The sequence below is a fragment of the Myotis yumanensis genome, unplaced genomic scaffold, assembly GCF_028538775.1.
Source record: "Myotis yumanensis isolate MYYU_CA2020_CCGP unplaced genomic scaffold, mMyoYum1.0.hap1 SCAF_9, whole genome shotgun sequence".
In the NCBI taxonomy this organism is placed as follows: domain Eukaryota; kingdom Metazoa; phylum Chordata; class Mammalia; order Chiroptera; family Vespertilionidae; genus Myotis; species Myotis yumanensis.
In genome coordinates, this window is record NW_027223760.1 from 49,541,448 (window position 1) to 49,559,259 (window position 17,812).

The 17,812-nt window shown below is 37.0% G+C and overlaps 1 protein-coding gene across 6 annotated transcripts in view; it reads left to right on the forward strand.

The window, feature by feature from the left end:
- The window catches only part of DYNC1I1 (dynein cytoplasmic 1 intermediate chain 1), a 278,730-nt gene extending 268,891 nt beyond the window's left edge, over positions 1-9,839 (forward strand). For all 6 annotated transcript variants that reach the window (XM_070424306.1, XM_070424305.1, XM_070424309.1 and 3 more), the window contains one exon: positions 8,896-9,839. In XM_070424306.1, the coding sequence (XP_070280407.1) occupies positions 8,896-9,006 (111 nt within the window). In that variant the 3' untranslated portion in view covers positions 9,007-9,839. The remainder of the gene's footprint in view (positions 1-8,895) is intronic.
- The last annotated feature ends 7,973 nt before the right edge of the window (positions 9,840-17,812 follow it).

Sequence of the window (17,812 nt, forward strand, 5' to 3'; positions counted from 1 at the left end):
ACAAATTTTTGAGAATGTCAGGTACCAGGACATCTTTTACATTTGAAAACATGAATTATTTATCATTTCAGTAAACTCAAAGCTGAACATTATAGAAGAAATTTTGCACTATTTTCTGGCCGGCAAATGAAACTGATCTGTGGTTCATTCCCTAAGATCCGTCTCCTCACGGCCAGCCAACAGTTTTTCAACATGTAGATGAAATCTTTTATGTTTATTTGTCTTAGCATTAAGGAGTCTTAGGTAACAAGTGAACATCTTCTGGGGTCCTAAAAAAACAGCCAACCTGTTGACTTAGAGCAATGGTTCTCCACCTTCTGGCCCTTTAAATACAGTTCCTCATGTTGTGACCCAACCATAAAATTATTTTCGTTGCTACTTCATAACTGTAATGTTGCTACTGTTATGAATCGTAATGTAAATATCTGATATGCAGGATGGTCTTAGGCCACCCCTGTGAAAGGGTCGTTCGACCGCCAAAGGTTGAGAACTGCTGACTTAGAGGGACAAAATCACTTTGGCAGACTTCCTTGGGTTAATCGCATTCCTCAGTAGAGTTTCTAATCTTTAGAGATTAGAAACATACACAGACACATGCACAAAGTAGATACTTACAATTGTCTATTTCAGTACCCCATCCTGGTCTAGCATAGTGCCTGCTCATACGAGTAACAGGCAGTCAATAAATAGTTGGGTGATTGAAAGTTTTACATGAGAAAGTTGAAAGTTAAGGGAAAGCTTAGTTGTGTGAAGCATTCAGAGTACAGCCTCCACATTGGCTATAGATTAATGGACAGGAAAAAATAATCCCTTTAACTATATTTGCACAGAAAGGGTATATAGAAAATACATTCAGAAAAGCATATTTGTCTTTCCTCCCCATCGCTGTCCCAGTCCCTCCCCCCTCCTGTGCTTGTAAAAGTGAGCAATTGGCCACTAGTGTAATGAAAGCCTAACAGTTGATTCAAATAGTTATCAAACCACTGGAAAAATGCTTCCTTTTCATTGTGCTTTTTTTGGACACTAGATATGGTAAATCATGAGCTACATTATAAAAATACCTCTTTTATGCCCAAACATTCAGTAGGAGGGAATGACATTTCTTTTATTACCTTGGTAAATGTTTTTAAGGTGTTTATCAATAAGCCTTCTCTTTGTCAAAACTGCTTAGATGCAGTGGTTGCTAGGAATTTACTAGAAAACCTATAGTTAATAAATATCAGGAAGAGGAGGGATATGTTTAGTCAGCTAATATGACAGATCGGGCTTGAGTAGCACATGCTTTCTCATTTTCCTGTCATTCCTTGGTCTTTTCTGTTATGGAAAAAGAGTGGTAATTGAAGTTTAAAAAGTTTATTTTCCATTATTGCCCATCAGCCAATGTTGTTAGCATTTTTCCCATCTTTTGGACAGAGAAATAGATTGTTACAAATAATAGAAAAAAAATAATGCTTAAGAGATTTCTGAAGAAAGGAGGGTGATAAGATTTTATACAAATGTGAACAAGGTCATCTTTTAAGCTTAGTGAATTGACTCTTTCTTCTCCAGCTGTGTGATTTATTTTTGTCCTTCACAGGTAAAAACTTCTGAATTTTTGTCATGCTTCCTATGACGCTAAATTTTAACATGAAGAATATTTTTAAGGGTTTGTTGTTGTGTTTTGAGTATAGTGTTTAAAAATTAAGTATTTCCTTTGATGTTTGATGGCTTATTGAAAGTGATATAGACCCATATTTGTTACTATTTACTTTTGACCTTTATGTCCTACCTTTATTTCTTTCCTTAATTGGGTGGTAATGGATTTTTTAAAAGTGTTGCTCTAACAAACATGCTATAAAAGTTAACCACTCATTTAAAAATACAAGGAAAGGATCGTAGGCACAGAGATCGCAAGCTTCATGGGTGGATGAGGACTCTCTTAGATAGTATCTTCAGATAAAAGAAATTCTTTCTTAACCAAATATAGTCAGATATCATCAGACTACCATAGGTTAGCTTGCTGCTGAATTTCACAGAAATTTTAACCCACTGACTGGTTAATAACAGATGCTACAGGATGGAGATTAATGTAACTTCTACTTTCTGGAGTCCTCTAAACTGCTGTAAATGCTAACTTACCACACAGTATATCTTTTTGTGGTAGAACACTGTAGTGTATTTGCGCCCTCTGTGTACTGCATTCTGGCTTGGAATTTTGGTCCGTGGTTTCATCCATTGTTACCAGTGATGCTAGACTCTCCAAGAGTTAAATACAGTGGAGCTGTATTTATGTGAAGCGAACATGCTTGGTCGTTCCAGCGGCTGTTTCATTGCGTATTACCTCCCACTTTGCTTCCATCTGTGTGTGTGGCAAAGGGAATTGCCCTAAAAAGTATAGGCTTCCTCCGAACACAAACGTGTGTTTGTATACCAGTAACTCCACAATCTCCTGAATCGGGGTGCCATTAATAATTGTACTTTTAAAAAAGCTTTTAGAGCTTAAAGGGGTTTAGCAGTGGTTCTGTGGAAGCCCACATTCGCTTCCTTGGTTTCTGTAAATGCACTAACCAAACAAAACAAAAAAAAATCAATGTGTATTAAAGTGAAAAGGTAATTTGTAAGCTATCTTTCTAACAGAAGACCTTAATATTTAGGTTACTGCAGGAGATGAACTGTTATGTATCTGTTCGGAATCCATGGTTAACATAATCGCCCCAGACATTTTTTTTAATGACTCCCTGTAATTGAAAGATTACAAAGATGCTGATGAACCACACACCCATGGAATATTTATCCTGAAGCCTAGAGTCCTACTCACTTTAATTTGTTTGCCATGTGTAATATATCCAAGAAACCAAACAGAAATTACGGAATATTTTTCTGTCTTAATTATAAAAAAAAAAAATATTTTTTTAATTAGCCTACTCTTGTACTAAGCAATGCCTGAGACACGTATTTTTAACCATAAGAAAATACAGCATTGGGCTGGTAGGAGCGAGTGCAGATAAGGCGGCTATTTAAAATCAGTTGCTAGGTACTATAAACCCTTTAAAATTACTAACAAATGAGGGAGGCTTGACTGAGGACTGTTCAGAATGGTTAGCCGGGTGCTTATAAAAGGGGGCACATGAATGATATTTGTGTGTGTGACCCTGGCTATAAAAAATCATTTGATTTTTATAACAGCAGGTCCGGTGGTTACAAGGCCTTCCGACTTGAGCTAAAAATGTAGAAGCCCACTGCAGAAAGTGCTGTAACAAGGAAATAGCTAGCTAAAGCTGTGTCAGTCCTATTTTAAAAATAAAAAATACGTGTGTGTGTACATCTGTGCATATTTACAGAGAATAGTGGCTTTAAGTTTGATTTTTGAAATAAGCAATGAAAAGTACTCCGACAGAATTTGTCTTGTGAACGGAATGAACCTCTTCCCCAGGCCGAGCTCCTGGAACTTAACTATTATTAAAAGTGTGACTATTTAGGGAATGATTTAGGTGGGTTTTAAAGGAATCAAATGTGATAGAATATAAAGAATACTTCTAAAAATACAGCTCTACATAGGTGAAAAGTAGAAAATGAAAGAATAACAAGAGGGAAGGAAGCAAAAACAAAAGGAAAAAGAACAGAATGGAGGAGAGGTAAATAAGCATTAATAAGGAAAACCAGCATCATTTATTCAGGGTTTATACTGTGCCAAGGACTGTGCTATGCTCTTTTTTTTGTCATGCTTACTATTCACAACAGTCCTAGGAGCTGGGTCTCAAAAGTCTTTTCTTACAAATGAAGTTGGAGATCAGAGATGTTAAAACACATTCCCTAAGGTCACACAGCAAATGAGTGGAAGCTGGGACAGAACGCATGATCTGCCTCCATTCTCCAAATCGAGTTATTCTGCAGCCTGGGCCTCCCTTGACATGCACCAGAAGCTCAGGCAAGACACCCCATGCTTAGCTGATGAGCTGTTTAGGAACAGGGTGGGGCAGGGTCAAGAGGAAACTTCCAGGCCACTCAGGCAGAGGGGAGAGGGCAGATCCATGATTCAGCCTCAGAAGTGGTGAGGCAGAGAGGGACTAAAATTTCTATTTTCATGATTTCTCTACAACTTTTGCACTTTTGCATTTTATTAAGATCACCTTTCATCTCCCAAGAATCTTAGAACGTTCAAAATAATCTTTAGAATCTTTTAGCAGGTGATTCAAAACACACATGACCTGCCTGCCTGCCCTTCCGGCCTGGTGTGCTGGCATTTCTTAAAAGGGTGGGGCTTCTGATTGCGCCACACGACCAGAACAACGTGGGAAAGTTCTGTTGTCCTTAGCAAATCCTTCAGCATCCTGTACTTCTATTTCCTGCCTGTTAGAGAGAGTCCGTGCCCTGTTCCTTAAAGTCCTCCCATCACAAATAGCAGAATTACTTCTGAAAGAACACAAAAACCAAACCACATAAATGTTATGGAATTGGTAACGTTCACTTACATATCATTTTTAAGAACCTGTTCAATCTGAGTCATGGTTTAGAGAAAAAGAGTGTATGACTATTCTGTGTTGAACTCACAGCATTTTCTCCCCTTAGATTATCGTTCTCATCCTCTCCACATCTCTGTTGATAAATGGGTTGGACATCATCATCCCATTTTACAATTCAGGCAATGAGAGGTTAAGTGCCTCGCCATTGCCAGTAACCAAGATGAGAGCAGGACTTAAGTCTCCTGTTCAAAGCTGAGGTTCATTTTACCTCCTCCTTAGGCCAAATTGCTACCTCAGAAACTACCTTTTTGGTCTTGGCTGTAAAAATAGGGTCATATCATATCTATAAAAGGTGGTCACTCTTAGAGCTAAGATTTTCTTATCTCAGGCATCAGAGGCCTGAGTGTTTGGGGCATACATGTGCTTTATACATTTAGCAAAATTTTAGAAAACAGTCACCTAACAGGGGCTGGGAGTGAACCGGCCATATCTGAAGCAGAGGGGAAATCTGAGTCATCCTGACCTAGGATGTGGGCTTTGGCCAATGAATCTGAAGGAGGAAAACATTTCCAGACCCACTCTGACTCGGTACAATACTGGGCAATCTGTATGAGTTCTTTCTCATGGTATGACTATGGGCTATTTTCTTCATGGTGCTTCCAATAGACTTTTTAATTGATTTAAATTAATTGTCACCATTAGACACTTGTGAATATTTTTCCTATCACAAATACAAATTCTTCGAAAATTATTTTAAACTATTATTTTTAAGAGAAAAGGCCATAGCAATGCTCTAGATTTAGCTTTTAATGCCTTTATAGAAACTTGAAGATGCTGAAGCCATGTCGTTACCATGGCATTCGTTTCCTGCTACTTGCTTGACACATAACACATACCAGGAAATGTTGCAATTGTCATGGTAAGGGTACATTTTAAGTGCTTCATATTTTGAATGTCATTAAGTTTTAAAAAAAAATCCTATGCCAGTATTCACACATTTTGACCTCAGAAAACATGATACATTAATTTTCATCTGTATTTCATAGCCGTCATATGGCAAAATGATTCAGGGCTGTATCTTCAGTTCTTGGCATAGTGCCTGGCAGATAGTTGGTGCTCATTCCATGCTGATGGAATGATGTTGCATACTGGTTAGAAGGATATGGGGCAGAGTTTTTCTTTAACTAAAAAACATGAGCAAATATTTTTCTTACTTAATGATTGAGGTCTTATTGGATTAAAAGTCACCTAGAGAAAGTCCCAGACTCATTGATGCTGGTGAGACTCCTTTCTAGCAATTTCTAATCAGAGAGGACCAGGCGAGAAGAGCCAGGCACCACCCAGGGTAAGAAGGACGTTGCTGTCCGGACAGAGGCTGTTCCAGCCAGAGCTGTAAAATGTACAGGGGTCTTGTTTGTTAGGACACCTGTTTGGTCTTCCACACAAGGAATTCAAATGCCCAAAATTATTACTTTGGGTGTGGAAACAGCCTGTGAGTACGAATTCACACATTCAAGCTAAGATTATACTTAAAATGCTTCCTGATGGTGATACTAAATTCTAAAAATGGGGCAGTCTATAGTTCACCTTCTAAATCTAACATTACAATCATCTTGGGTTATTTTTATAGTCAACTAGATGAAAACATATAATAGGATAAGGTAGGTCAATTTAAGTCTCTGGAAGAATCTGTGTTTCTATTGTGTTCAACTCTAGAATTTTTGTGTGAACTGAAGCAAACTAGCATTTCTGTGTTTTTTATGATATTCTGGAGAGGAAATATTTGACAGAACAGAGTTTTGAAAAAACAAACTTCTAATATTTTCCCAAACTAAGTGAAACTTTCACAAATCAAAAGGAGGACAGGATATGTTAGAATACTATGAAACCTTTTATGAGGGATAACCTGTATCTTTAAGGACAAGTATTAGTATAATAGTATTACTATTTCCACCCCCATGGAGAAGGTCAAATGTAGTTCCATTGTAGGGTATTTTCGTTTGTTTATGAGAAACATTTAAATTTAATAAAATTTATTTTTGAAAATTTAGATGTGCAACTCTATATGTCATAAGTGATACTCAATTCTGTCCCCAACTGTATCTGGGCTCATATCCTAACCTTAATGTTTCATAATTTTTATTAGTGTCATTTCTTAACAGTCTTGCCATCACTACCACATGAAACTGTGTAAACATATTTACCTATTGTCTTATTTTAGTATATAGTTTCTAGATGTTGATATCAATAAAACATTACATATGGCATCATATGTTAACTTAAATTTGTACGAGTGTACCAATAATCCAGTGTTATGTTTAGGAGCCAAACTCCCAGAGCATATTGATCTTTATGAACAATATACTCCTTATATGAAAAAAAGTTATAAATACATTATCATTAGAGTTTGTCTCTTCTTGGGCTCTTGGTGTGTGATTCTTTCGGAAGACTTGGTCAAGAGTTGGAAGAGAGAAAAGAAATGGACCTAGTATCTCATAAAAATATGATACCAACCCTATCCTGCTTTTGTTTTTTGTTAGATTTTTTGTATCATTTGTTGTATGGGCTTCATATCCCCAGTGAAATATTTTCTAAAATTGAAGAGAAAAATGAAGAATAACAGAACCTAGGAAAAGAGCTCAAAATGAAAAAACGTACCAAGCAAAGGAGTGACAGTGTCATTCAATACTATTGTGAACTTATGTCATTGCCTAAACACAAATTTGGGTTCATTTTAATAGCTAGGGAAGTATTTAACCATTCAAAAACACATTCATATGACTAAATGAGAATTCTTATCGGTATACCATTTCTCAAAATAAGTAGGATTTACTCCCCCCACCTGTATATTATTTCCAAAATTAAACTCTTGAAACATTTAACCTTAGTACTATAACATTAATTGAAGGACATACTTTGTAGAATGGTGATCCACTCTCCAGTAAGTTGTCTTGGACAGATAGTATCTGAGACTTTCATCCCCTATAATAAAAGTTAAAGTTCTAATTGTTTGATTCTGTTTAGTGGGTAGTTTTTCAGCTGTGGAAGTGATCTCTAAGCTTAGATTTATTTGCTGCCTCATTTATAGTTTAAAATAATGTATATTGATTGGAATGAACATGTTATTAATGTTTATAGAAAATGTGGATAGCACTAGTGCATGTAGCACTAGTGCCTATAGAGATGGATTATACCATTTTATAGAGTAATCCTCCAAGAAAATGGCTCTACACTCTAAATCAATTTTATTCTATCTGAAAACCATTGAGATGTCTACTTGACCCTGCTTCTCAGTTTCAAATAATTCTCTTTTCTATTCCAATCACTTGTCTGGTTTCTTTAAGCAATTCATTTTTGGATGTTATGCAGAAAAATTGTTATCCTTTAAATCAGCTAACGAAAATTTCTGCATGCAATTCATATTGGGTGGGGGTAATTTTCTCTTCACTAAATTGTGCACAGAAGAAGATATTCTTTGGGAAATTTTTTAAGTCCCATTTTTAGTGAATGAGTATAGCATACTAGCTAAGGCTGTAAATACTAGAACCAGATGATCTTGGCTTTGATATTTCTAGCTTTGCAAGCTTGGTAGGGTGATTTTTTTCTGTTCCTCGATTCCTTCTGTAAAATGAAACCCTAATATTACCCGAAATAGGATTGTTGTGAAGAATGAGTTAATACATATGAAGTACTGTGAACAGAATTTTTGGTAAATTTTAGCTACTATTACTATTATTCATAGGTATCATATAAGATCTTGCTGGAAAAGCCAAAGCATTATTTCATAGTAGTAAGATTTCTTTGTATTTGTAGCTAGACTTTTGTCATGTATATTGGCACATTAACAATACTTTCATTTTTTAAGAATATATTTTCATTTATTTCAGAGAGGAAGGGAGAGGGAGAAGGGGAGAGAGAGAGAGAGAGAGACACTGATGAGAGAGAATCATTGATTGGTTGCCTCCTGCATGCCCCCTACTGGGGATTGAGCCCAAAAACCCAGGCACGTGCCCTGACCAGGAATCAAACCGTGACCTCCTGGTTCGCAGGTCTACGATCAACCACTGAGCTACGCTGGCCTGGCATTGACACTTTTAAAAGAAGGACCCATAGCATTGCCTTAGAAAGACAGTGCCACTGTTATTTCAAAATCCTAGTCAATATGGCAGTTTTTGTTTGTTGTGTCCACTGTAAGTCTAGTTTGCTTATGATGAATTTTCTATCACTGAAGGTGCTTTAATGTGGCTGTTACACGTAATAGTATAGTTCACACAACTTGTTTAAGTTTTTTAAATTCCATGAGTGATCTTGCTTCTGAGAGTGACGTGACAGTGCGCCCTTACGGTGCCGGTTTCAGAGCAACCCTAGCCTCAGGAGCAGCAGTCATGCCGGCTTCAAGGCTTTCAGGCATAACGACATCAGGTTCACCATTTCCCATTCATTTGCTTTGCAGCTTGCAGTGCCCCACAACGATGAATGGACCCGATTTGCCAGGACCCTCGTGGAGATCCGTGCTAACAGAGCTGACAGCGAGGAGGAAGGCGCCGTGGAGCTGTCTGCCTAGTGAGCCGCCCCACCCCAGCCCCACCTCCGCCTTCTAGAGCTCAGCCTCTACAGTCATCCATCCCGCCGTGACCTGTGTCCATTCAGTATCAGTGTTGCCGTGACATTTTGGGTGCCATATTGTGCCAGCTTTGCTCTAAATGTATCTCACCCTGGCTCCACTAACCTGAAATTCACCAGAGCATTTTTATCTTTATATTTCTGCCTCAAAAATAAGGGCGGGGGTCTGGCGGGGGGACCTTTACGGGTTTAGTTGTTGCCTTTTAACTACTTAGTAGCTGTATTTAATAGCTGGAAACCTCTGGTTAAATTTGTGCTTACATGCACTTCTGGCATAGTCCTATTAAATCCATATGAAGCCAGATATGATTAGGTGCAGATGTGGTGTGCTCCATGATATGGTACAGGGCCAAAGACTTGCGATGTGGTGTTTTACATGGTGACTCACATTGTGAATGGATTTACTAGAGGAACGTTGCTGCTCCTTATTTATTGTGGTGTGCTGCATGGAACATATTTATTTGAAAGCATTAAAATAAACGATCCTAGAGCATGTGCGTAATGAGAGGACTGTATTGTCTCCACTGCCGTTGAGGTTACATTAAGTTCCAAATAACAATTACAGTATGCCCGTTCCACTGAGGACATGAAATCTTTAGAGGTTTGTTGCAGTGAACAGAATGAATTTTAATGCCTATTATTTCTAGGTACTTGAACAATATTTCAAATGTAGTTGACTATTGATACTTGTCGTTCAAGCTAATCCAGTCTGACAAAAAGTCTGTGGTTCCTGAATATGACACCGGTATTGCCAATAAAATGTTCCAAACCAGGTCTGAGCCAGCATGGAGAAATCCTTCGCTTGGGGGGAAAAAGCCTGATTAGAATTCTGCTGTGACAAGGGAGTGGGGGAGATGTGATAGGGCTCTGGGAAAGATTGATAATGAATTACAGGCAGCCAACCTGGCTGGACCGAAACCAAGACTGGCCTCATTTTTATGAGGGAATGTGGGTGGTTTGTTGGAAAGCTCTCCCTTATCTCTTCACCAGAGCAACTCTTGCCCACAAGAATAAGAAAAACCAGTTAAGATGCACACATACTAAATGTGCTACACATTTCATTATTTTTCATTTTTATTCACACCAGAAAAATATGTTTAAGGCTATTGGACTAGGAAATATGTCTATAAACAACTTTAATGAAATTTTTTTTTTCAAAAAGCCATTTCATGCCTAGAGAGAATTAAAATAAATAGTGGTTGAGTCATGAAAAACATTTGAAATCAGCTTTTCAGGAAGAGAATTTCCATGGTCCTTTGTTGGTAGGGATTCCTTAAATTATGAGATTTAAAACATTTTTTAAATAACATAATTTTCTCCAAGTGCCCCATCCCATACAGATATTGGAATTCTTTGTAAACAGAAAATAAAAATTTAAAGATTATATGTGAGTGTCTTAAATAGGTTTAAAAGCAATTTAATAAAAAGCACTGGGGGGTGGGGGGGATTCTTTCAAGCATACACTAAAGGACTGAGAACAAATCAGTGACCCAAGAGTAGCTATTATAGACCAAACGCTACACGATTCAATGAGTGAAGAGTAAAGTGAAAAGGCCAGAGACACTAGTAGTAACAACAAGAGTTTATACACGTTCATGGTATTGGAGTATCCATGGTGGGAAAAGATGTGGTATGGAACTTACGGCAAGCCCCAGTAGGGAAATGACAACAGTGGCCCATGGAGAAGGAAGAAGGCCTTGCCACCTGAAGCAAAGAATTATGTGACTTTTCAGAAAGAGCTCCTGGCATGTTATTGGGTCCTGATAGAAACACAACTTTTCACCATGGGATATAAAGAGTTCAGACATCCAAACAGCCCATTATAAGTTCAGTACTGTCAGCCAAGTTGGACAGAAATCCCTTGTTAGATGGAAATGATGCATCCAGATCTATAGCTGAGTAGGACCACAAGGCATGAGTAAGCTGCATGAACAAGGAGCTCAGAAGCCCTATGTCACCCAATGGAATTTTACCAACACCCCTTTCCTGTGCCCATGTGGTCACATGTGCAGAGGGGGTTCTGTTTGATCAGCTGAAGAAAAAGGAAAAGATCAGAGCTTAGTTGACCTATGGGTTGGTTCAGTTTGTGGGTGAAAATTGAAAATGGGTGACAACTACATTATCAAGGGTGACCTTGAAAGATAATAGAGGGAAGAACTTTCCAATAGAGCTGTGAGTTGTCTACTTAATCATCTACTCTGTGTAGAAGGAGAAGTAAGTGCATATAGATATTACCACTCTAACCCAAGCCATCACCATCTTTCTCATGAGTTCTTAGAATAACCTCTTAATTTATCTCCCTGATTCGACTTTTAACCTATCTCTTCAGACTCTTTACAATATAGCCACTTGAATGAAGATGCTGTTACAACACTGAACTCCTCAGCTCAAAACACATCAAATGGCTTTGGGAGTAAAAGTCAAAGTCCTTATGGTGGCTCAAGGGCACTATATGATTTGACTCTCTCTCTGATCTTATATCCATCTAGTGGCCCAGTGCACGAATTTGTGCACATTCAAAGGCAATTAATTAGAAGAAATATTTTAATATCACTATTCGCCCTTTCTCTATAATAGAAGTGTCAACTAAATTCATTATTGACAATGACAGATCGAAACACACGTGTGCGATTGGCGCCAGCGAGAGCTTTATATATATAGGTAAACTTGCTTAATTAGACCTGCCTGCTGATTTAGCTAAACTTTTCCAGCCCAGTGAAGCACCCCCAACTTCTCTTTCAGGTAATTGTCAGCAACACAGCAAGCAGTAAGTATCAACATGAAGCAGATTATTATTGTAGATCACGCAGGGAGAACAAAGGGTAAAATATTTAACTGAAGCAGTGTTTGACTATATGCTGTGCAGTGAGAAAACCTGAAGTCATTTTAAAGGTACACAATTTCTTACTTATTTTCAGTCAGGTCAAGTTTCTAAGCTTTCTAAATCTCCATTTTCTGGCTAATGAAAAGAAAATAGGATTCCATCAAGTCTCTTATCTACCTACTCCAGGACTTCTGTGAGGATCAAATGAGATGAGACACGGGAAAACGCTTCACAGACATTTGGTTAAAGTGTAAAATGTTTCCACCTGGCTATAAAGCAAGTTGGGTTCCTGGGCTGAAGAAACTCCAAGAAGGCTAGTCGTTAGGGAGAGGAAGCCAGGCATTGCTATGTGACATCGTTACCCAGTGCCCACAGTCACCGTTTCAGGGCTGGGCTGGGCTGTGGGCCACATCTTGTGCCATGGGATCTTGGCAGCATTAGCTACGATTTGATGAGGTGTTGCTCAGGGGTGGTGGCGGGGCCTGTGTCCCACTTGGAGGAAGCCAAATATTGCTTTGTCAGCACCAAGTCCACGGTGCTGTTTCTCTGTAAATGGCCAGTGTGTGTCATGGCAGCTCCTGCATTGAGCGTCTGCCCCCTACTGGTCAGTGCACGTCATAGCAACCAGTCAGACAGTTGGACACGTAGCATATTAGCCTTTTATATATATAGATTAATCTCTACTAATCCACTTCAAGTACTCCAATCACACTCTTCCTTTGACACACCAGCATATCTGATTATAGGGCTTTTGTATTAATGGTTTCTTCTTTCCAGAATGCCATAAGCACTGAGTTTATAAAACCTCATGCACATATATTGAAATTCCACCCTTTAATTAGGGTCATTCTTCTGATTGATTGATTTTTCAACTGAGTTATTTTGTTGTTATTGTTAATTCTCACCTAAGGATATTTTTTCCCATTGATTTTTTTTAGAGAGAGTGGAAGGGAGGGAGGGCTGGGGGGAGAGAGAGAGAAACATTAATGTGAGAGAGACACATCAATTGATTGCCTCCAAAATGTGCCCAGACTGGGCCCGGGGTCGAAACTGCAACCCAAGTACGTGCCCTTGGCTGGGAATCAAACCCAGACCCTTTAGTGAGTGGGCCAATGCTGTAACCACTTAGCACACCAGCCAGGGATCAACTAACTTTTTATCTGTGGAAGTAAATGTCCCTAAAGGCCTAACATCATTGTCAATATGAATAAGCCATAGTTTAAAACAGCAATAGCAGCTGCAGATAAGCTAAATGCATTTGATGTTGCCTATTAGAGAAAGCACTGAAAAAGAAAAAGGATTAATAATAGAATTAAAATGAGGAAAAGTATGTTTCTGTAGTTTTATTGAGGTATAATTTACATACAATAAAATGCACTTATAAGTGCATTTGTTAGTTTAACAAGTTTTAATAATTATGTACACTCAGGTAGCCACCAGACAAAGCAAGATACAGAACATTTTAATAAGCACAGAAAATTTTTTCATGACTCTAACAATCATTTTGATTTTTGTCAACATAGATTAGTTTTGCCTGTGCTGTTCTTAAACTTCTTATAAGGGAAGTCATACAGAAAGTCTTACTTTATGCCTAGATTATTTTGCTCAACATAATTTTTTTTGACATTTATTCATGTGCTAAAATGTTTCAGTAATAAATTACTTTTTATTGCTGACCAGTATCCCATTTTAGGGTTATACTGCAATCTGTTTATTCATTCACCAGTTGATGAACATTAGTGTTATTTATGGTTTTAGGCCTTTTTGTATAATATTGCTATGAATATTCTTACACAGTTATTTTTGTAGGCATATGTTTTCTTAGATAAGTACTGATTAGAATATTTGAGTCATATGGTAATTCTGTTTCACTTTAGAAGAAACTTCAATAGAGTTCTGCAACCTGGTGGTACCATTTTACATTTCCCTCAAGAAAGCAGTGGAGTTCCAGTTGCTCCACAGCTTCTCCAATGGCTGGTATTATTGGTCTTTTTTTTTTTAATTTTAGAGATAGATAGATAGATGATAGATAGATAGATAGATAGATAGATAGATGATAGATAGATATTGATTTGTTGTTCCACTTATTTATGCATTCACTGGTTGCTGCTTGTATGTGCCTTCACTGGGAATCAAACCCGCAACCTTGGCATATCAGGCCAGGGTCTGGTCTTTTCAATTTTGGTCATTTTGGTAAGTATGAGACAATATCTAGCTGTGGTCTTAGTTTGCCTGTAATTGATGACTAGTGATTTTAAGCACCTTTTCAAGTGCCTATTGGCCATTCTTACAGGTCTGTGTTATCTTCTGTGAAATAGCTGATCAGATATTTTGGCCAGTTTTTATTTTATTTTTTTTATTTTTTTTATTTTATTTTTTTAAATATATTTTATTGATTTTCCACAGAGAGAAAGGGTAGAGAGACAGAGAGTCAGAAACATCGATGAGAGAGAAACATCGATCAGCTGCCTCCTGCACATCTCCCACTGGGGATGTGCCCGCAACCCAGATACATGCCCTTGACCAGAATCGAACCCGGGACCCTTCAGTCCGCAGGCCGACGCTCTATCCACTGAGCCAAACCGGTTTCGGCTTGGCCAGTTTTTAAAATTGGGTTTCCTTTTATTATTAATTTAAAGAAGTTATTTACTTATTCTAGCTATAATCTCTTTATCAGATTGCAAGTATTTTTTTTCCCAGTCTATAGCTTGGAATTTCATTCCCTTACTAAAATATTTTGAATGGGGAAATTTTGTTGTTGTTGAAGTCCAATTAACCCATATTTATCTTGTATGCTTAGTATTTTATGGTTCTTTCTCATAAAACTTTGCCTGTCACAGATCACAAAGATACTACCTATGTTTTCTTCTAGATATTTTATTGTTTTAATTTATACATTTAGGACTATGATGGATCTTAAATTAATTTTTGTGTATAGAATACTAGTCAAAACTGATTTTTAAAAAAATCTTTGGATATTTAGCTGTTTTGGCAATATTTGCTGAAAGGTTATTTTCTTTTGAACCATTAAATTGAATTAGCATACTTGGTTAAAAAGTCAATTGACAGTATACCTATAAGTATATTCCTAGACCATTACTTGATGTCATTAAGCAATTTGTATACCTTTTCATTTATGGAGCCTTGTTTAATTTATCTCACTAAGGTTTTTAGTGTACAGGTAAAATGTACCTGTAAAATGGCTTTTTAAAAAATTTATTCCTAGATATTTCAGTTATTTTTTTATTTTTTAAATATTTTTGCTTGTTTTCAGAAATAAAATTTGTTTTTGTATATTTTGCAACCTTGCTAAATATACTTATTGTTTCTAGTAGATTGATTTTTTTCTACTTGGATTTTGTGGTGCTTCTTGAATATGCAGGTTAATGATTTCCATCAAGTTTGGAAGTTTTTCAGCCATTATTTCTTCAAGTATTTTTTCTCTGTCTCCTCTCCTCTGGAACTCCCATTATCTGTATGTTGACATGCATGATGGTGCCCACAGGTCTGTGTTCAATTTTCTCCCTTGTTTATTCTTTCTGTTCTTTCAACTGCATAATTTAGACGTTTGCTTATTCTTTCTTCTGCCTATTCAAATCTGCTATTCAGCTCCTTTAGTGAAAATTTCATTTGAGTTATTATGCTTTTCAACTCCAAAATTTCTATTTGGCTTAAAAAATTTTTTTTTCTAACTATTGATAATCTCTGGTGAGACATCATTCTCATACTTCTCTTTACTTCTTATGAGATTTTAAAAAATTCATTGAGTACATTTTTAATAGCTGGTTTAAAGTCTTGCTCTAGTATATTCAGTATATTCAGTGTCTAAGATTTCTTCAGGCAGAGTTTCCAATAATTTTTTCCCCGTGTATATGTCATACTTTATTGTTTCTTGGCATTTGTACATTTTTTGTTGTTGAAAACTAGGTATTGTAATAAACCCAGTAACTGTAATATTAATAGGAATCCCCTTAAATGCCTAGGACCAAGAAATTCTTCCAGTCTTTGCCAAAGGGCTCATGTGTGTGTTGAGGTGTACTTTCACTACTCAGCCAGGCAATTTGCAACTGCATTAGCCTCTACTTCCTGTTTATTCAGAGCCTCAAGGTCAGCAGGAGTTGAGAGCTTAAGGTCTTTTCAGGTCTTTCCTGAACATGTGCACAGTTCTGGATATGTGTGTATGTTCTCCCAGAATACCAGGAATATGCCAGAGTTATTCAAAGTCCTTACAGACATCTCATTCCCTAGCTGGTGCTTTCACATGTATGGTTAGTCCATTGTTTGCTCTGTTATTTATTACCTCAGCAGCAACTAAGATATGGTTTCGACAAATGTCTCCCAGGAAGCAGTTAGCACTAAGCCAGTTCCAGGAGTTAGGTGAAATAAAGATAGGTCTACCAAGGAAGTACCAGACAGTTCAGAACAAATAATTAGAATTCTTTGTGAATGAGGTAGTTTCTGCTTCCTGCAGTACCAGGTATGTGAGCTGTTATATTCAGAGCTACTGCTGGACTAGAGAGGAGGTTTGGGAATAGGGTAAATTAAAATGTTACAACGTTCACTATTCTTTCTGAGGATCAGCATTTGTCTTCAGCTAGTGTTCCCCTTGTTGCTATAAATCTTTGATTAGTTCTCAGAGTTCAAGAAGAAGAGTTGCTTTTGACAGTTTCGGCTGTTTTTTGTTTTATTGCTTTTAAGGAGAGGCAGAATTTGGAGTTACTTATTTTTGCATTTTGGCTGATAGCATTCTCACCCTTTTACTTTTAATCTGTGTTTTATATTTGAGGTGGTTTTTGTAAACAGCTTAAACCTAACAGTTTCTGCCTTTTAATTAGAGGGTTTAGTCCATGTACAGTTAATGCAATTTTTAGCATAGTTGAAAGTTCTTTTGTATTGTTTTTTTTTTTTATCCCATTCATTCTTTGTTCTTCTGTTCATCCTCTCTTGCCTTCTTTTTGATGGATCAAGTGATTTTTAGTATTACATTACATTTCATCTGTTGACTTCCATTATTTTTAGTGGTTTCACAGTAAGATGGTATGCTTGTTTAATTATAAATTACCTTTAAATGATGTTATATCACTTCCCACACACACAAAAAAAGTGGGTAACAATTCATTTACTTTTGTCAGTCCTTTGCTCCCTTATTCTCATGTATTTTTCTTCCATATTTGCTATAAATTCCACAACACACTGTTATTATTTCTGCTTCAGTGAGAAGTCTGTGAGAATTGAAATATTTCTAAAATAAAGGTAAGTTTTAAAGGTTTTTAGAAACACCCTTATGTTTTTCTTTTCTGGTTCTCTTCATTTCTTTCTGGAGATCTGGGCTTTCCATCTAGTGCCAACTCTGTTCAGCCAATAAAATTCTTTTGGCATATCAGGTAGTAAGATTCTGCAAGAGAATAATTTCTTCAGTTTTGTATATGTCTTTATTTTGCCTTTATTTATGAAGCATATATTTTTTGGATGTAGAGTTCTAGTTAGACAGTTTTTTCTTCTTTAAGCATGTGTTCTAAAATCACGTCTTATCTAAAATATCTTTGCTTAATCCAAGGTCAAAAATATTTTTAAAAATGTTTTCATATGAAATATTTATAGTTTTAACTCAGATTTACTTATATAACCCATTTTGAGTTAATTTTGTGTATGAAGTGGTGAGTTGAGATTTGTTTATTCATGTATATCTCTAATTTTCTAGCACCATTTTAGAAAAGACTGTTGTTTCCTTTTTGAAATATTATGACATCCCTGTTAAAAATCAATCCTATATAATAAAAGCCTAATATGCTAAGTGTCCAGTCACCCAGTTAGCCATTCAACCAATCAAAGCATAATATGCTAATGATATGCTAAGGCTGCTCAACTGCTCACTATGACATGCACTGACCACCAGGGGGCAGACACTCTGACTGGTAGGTTA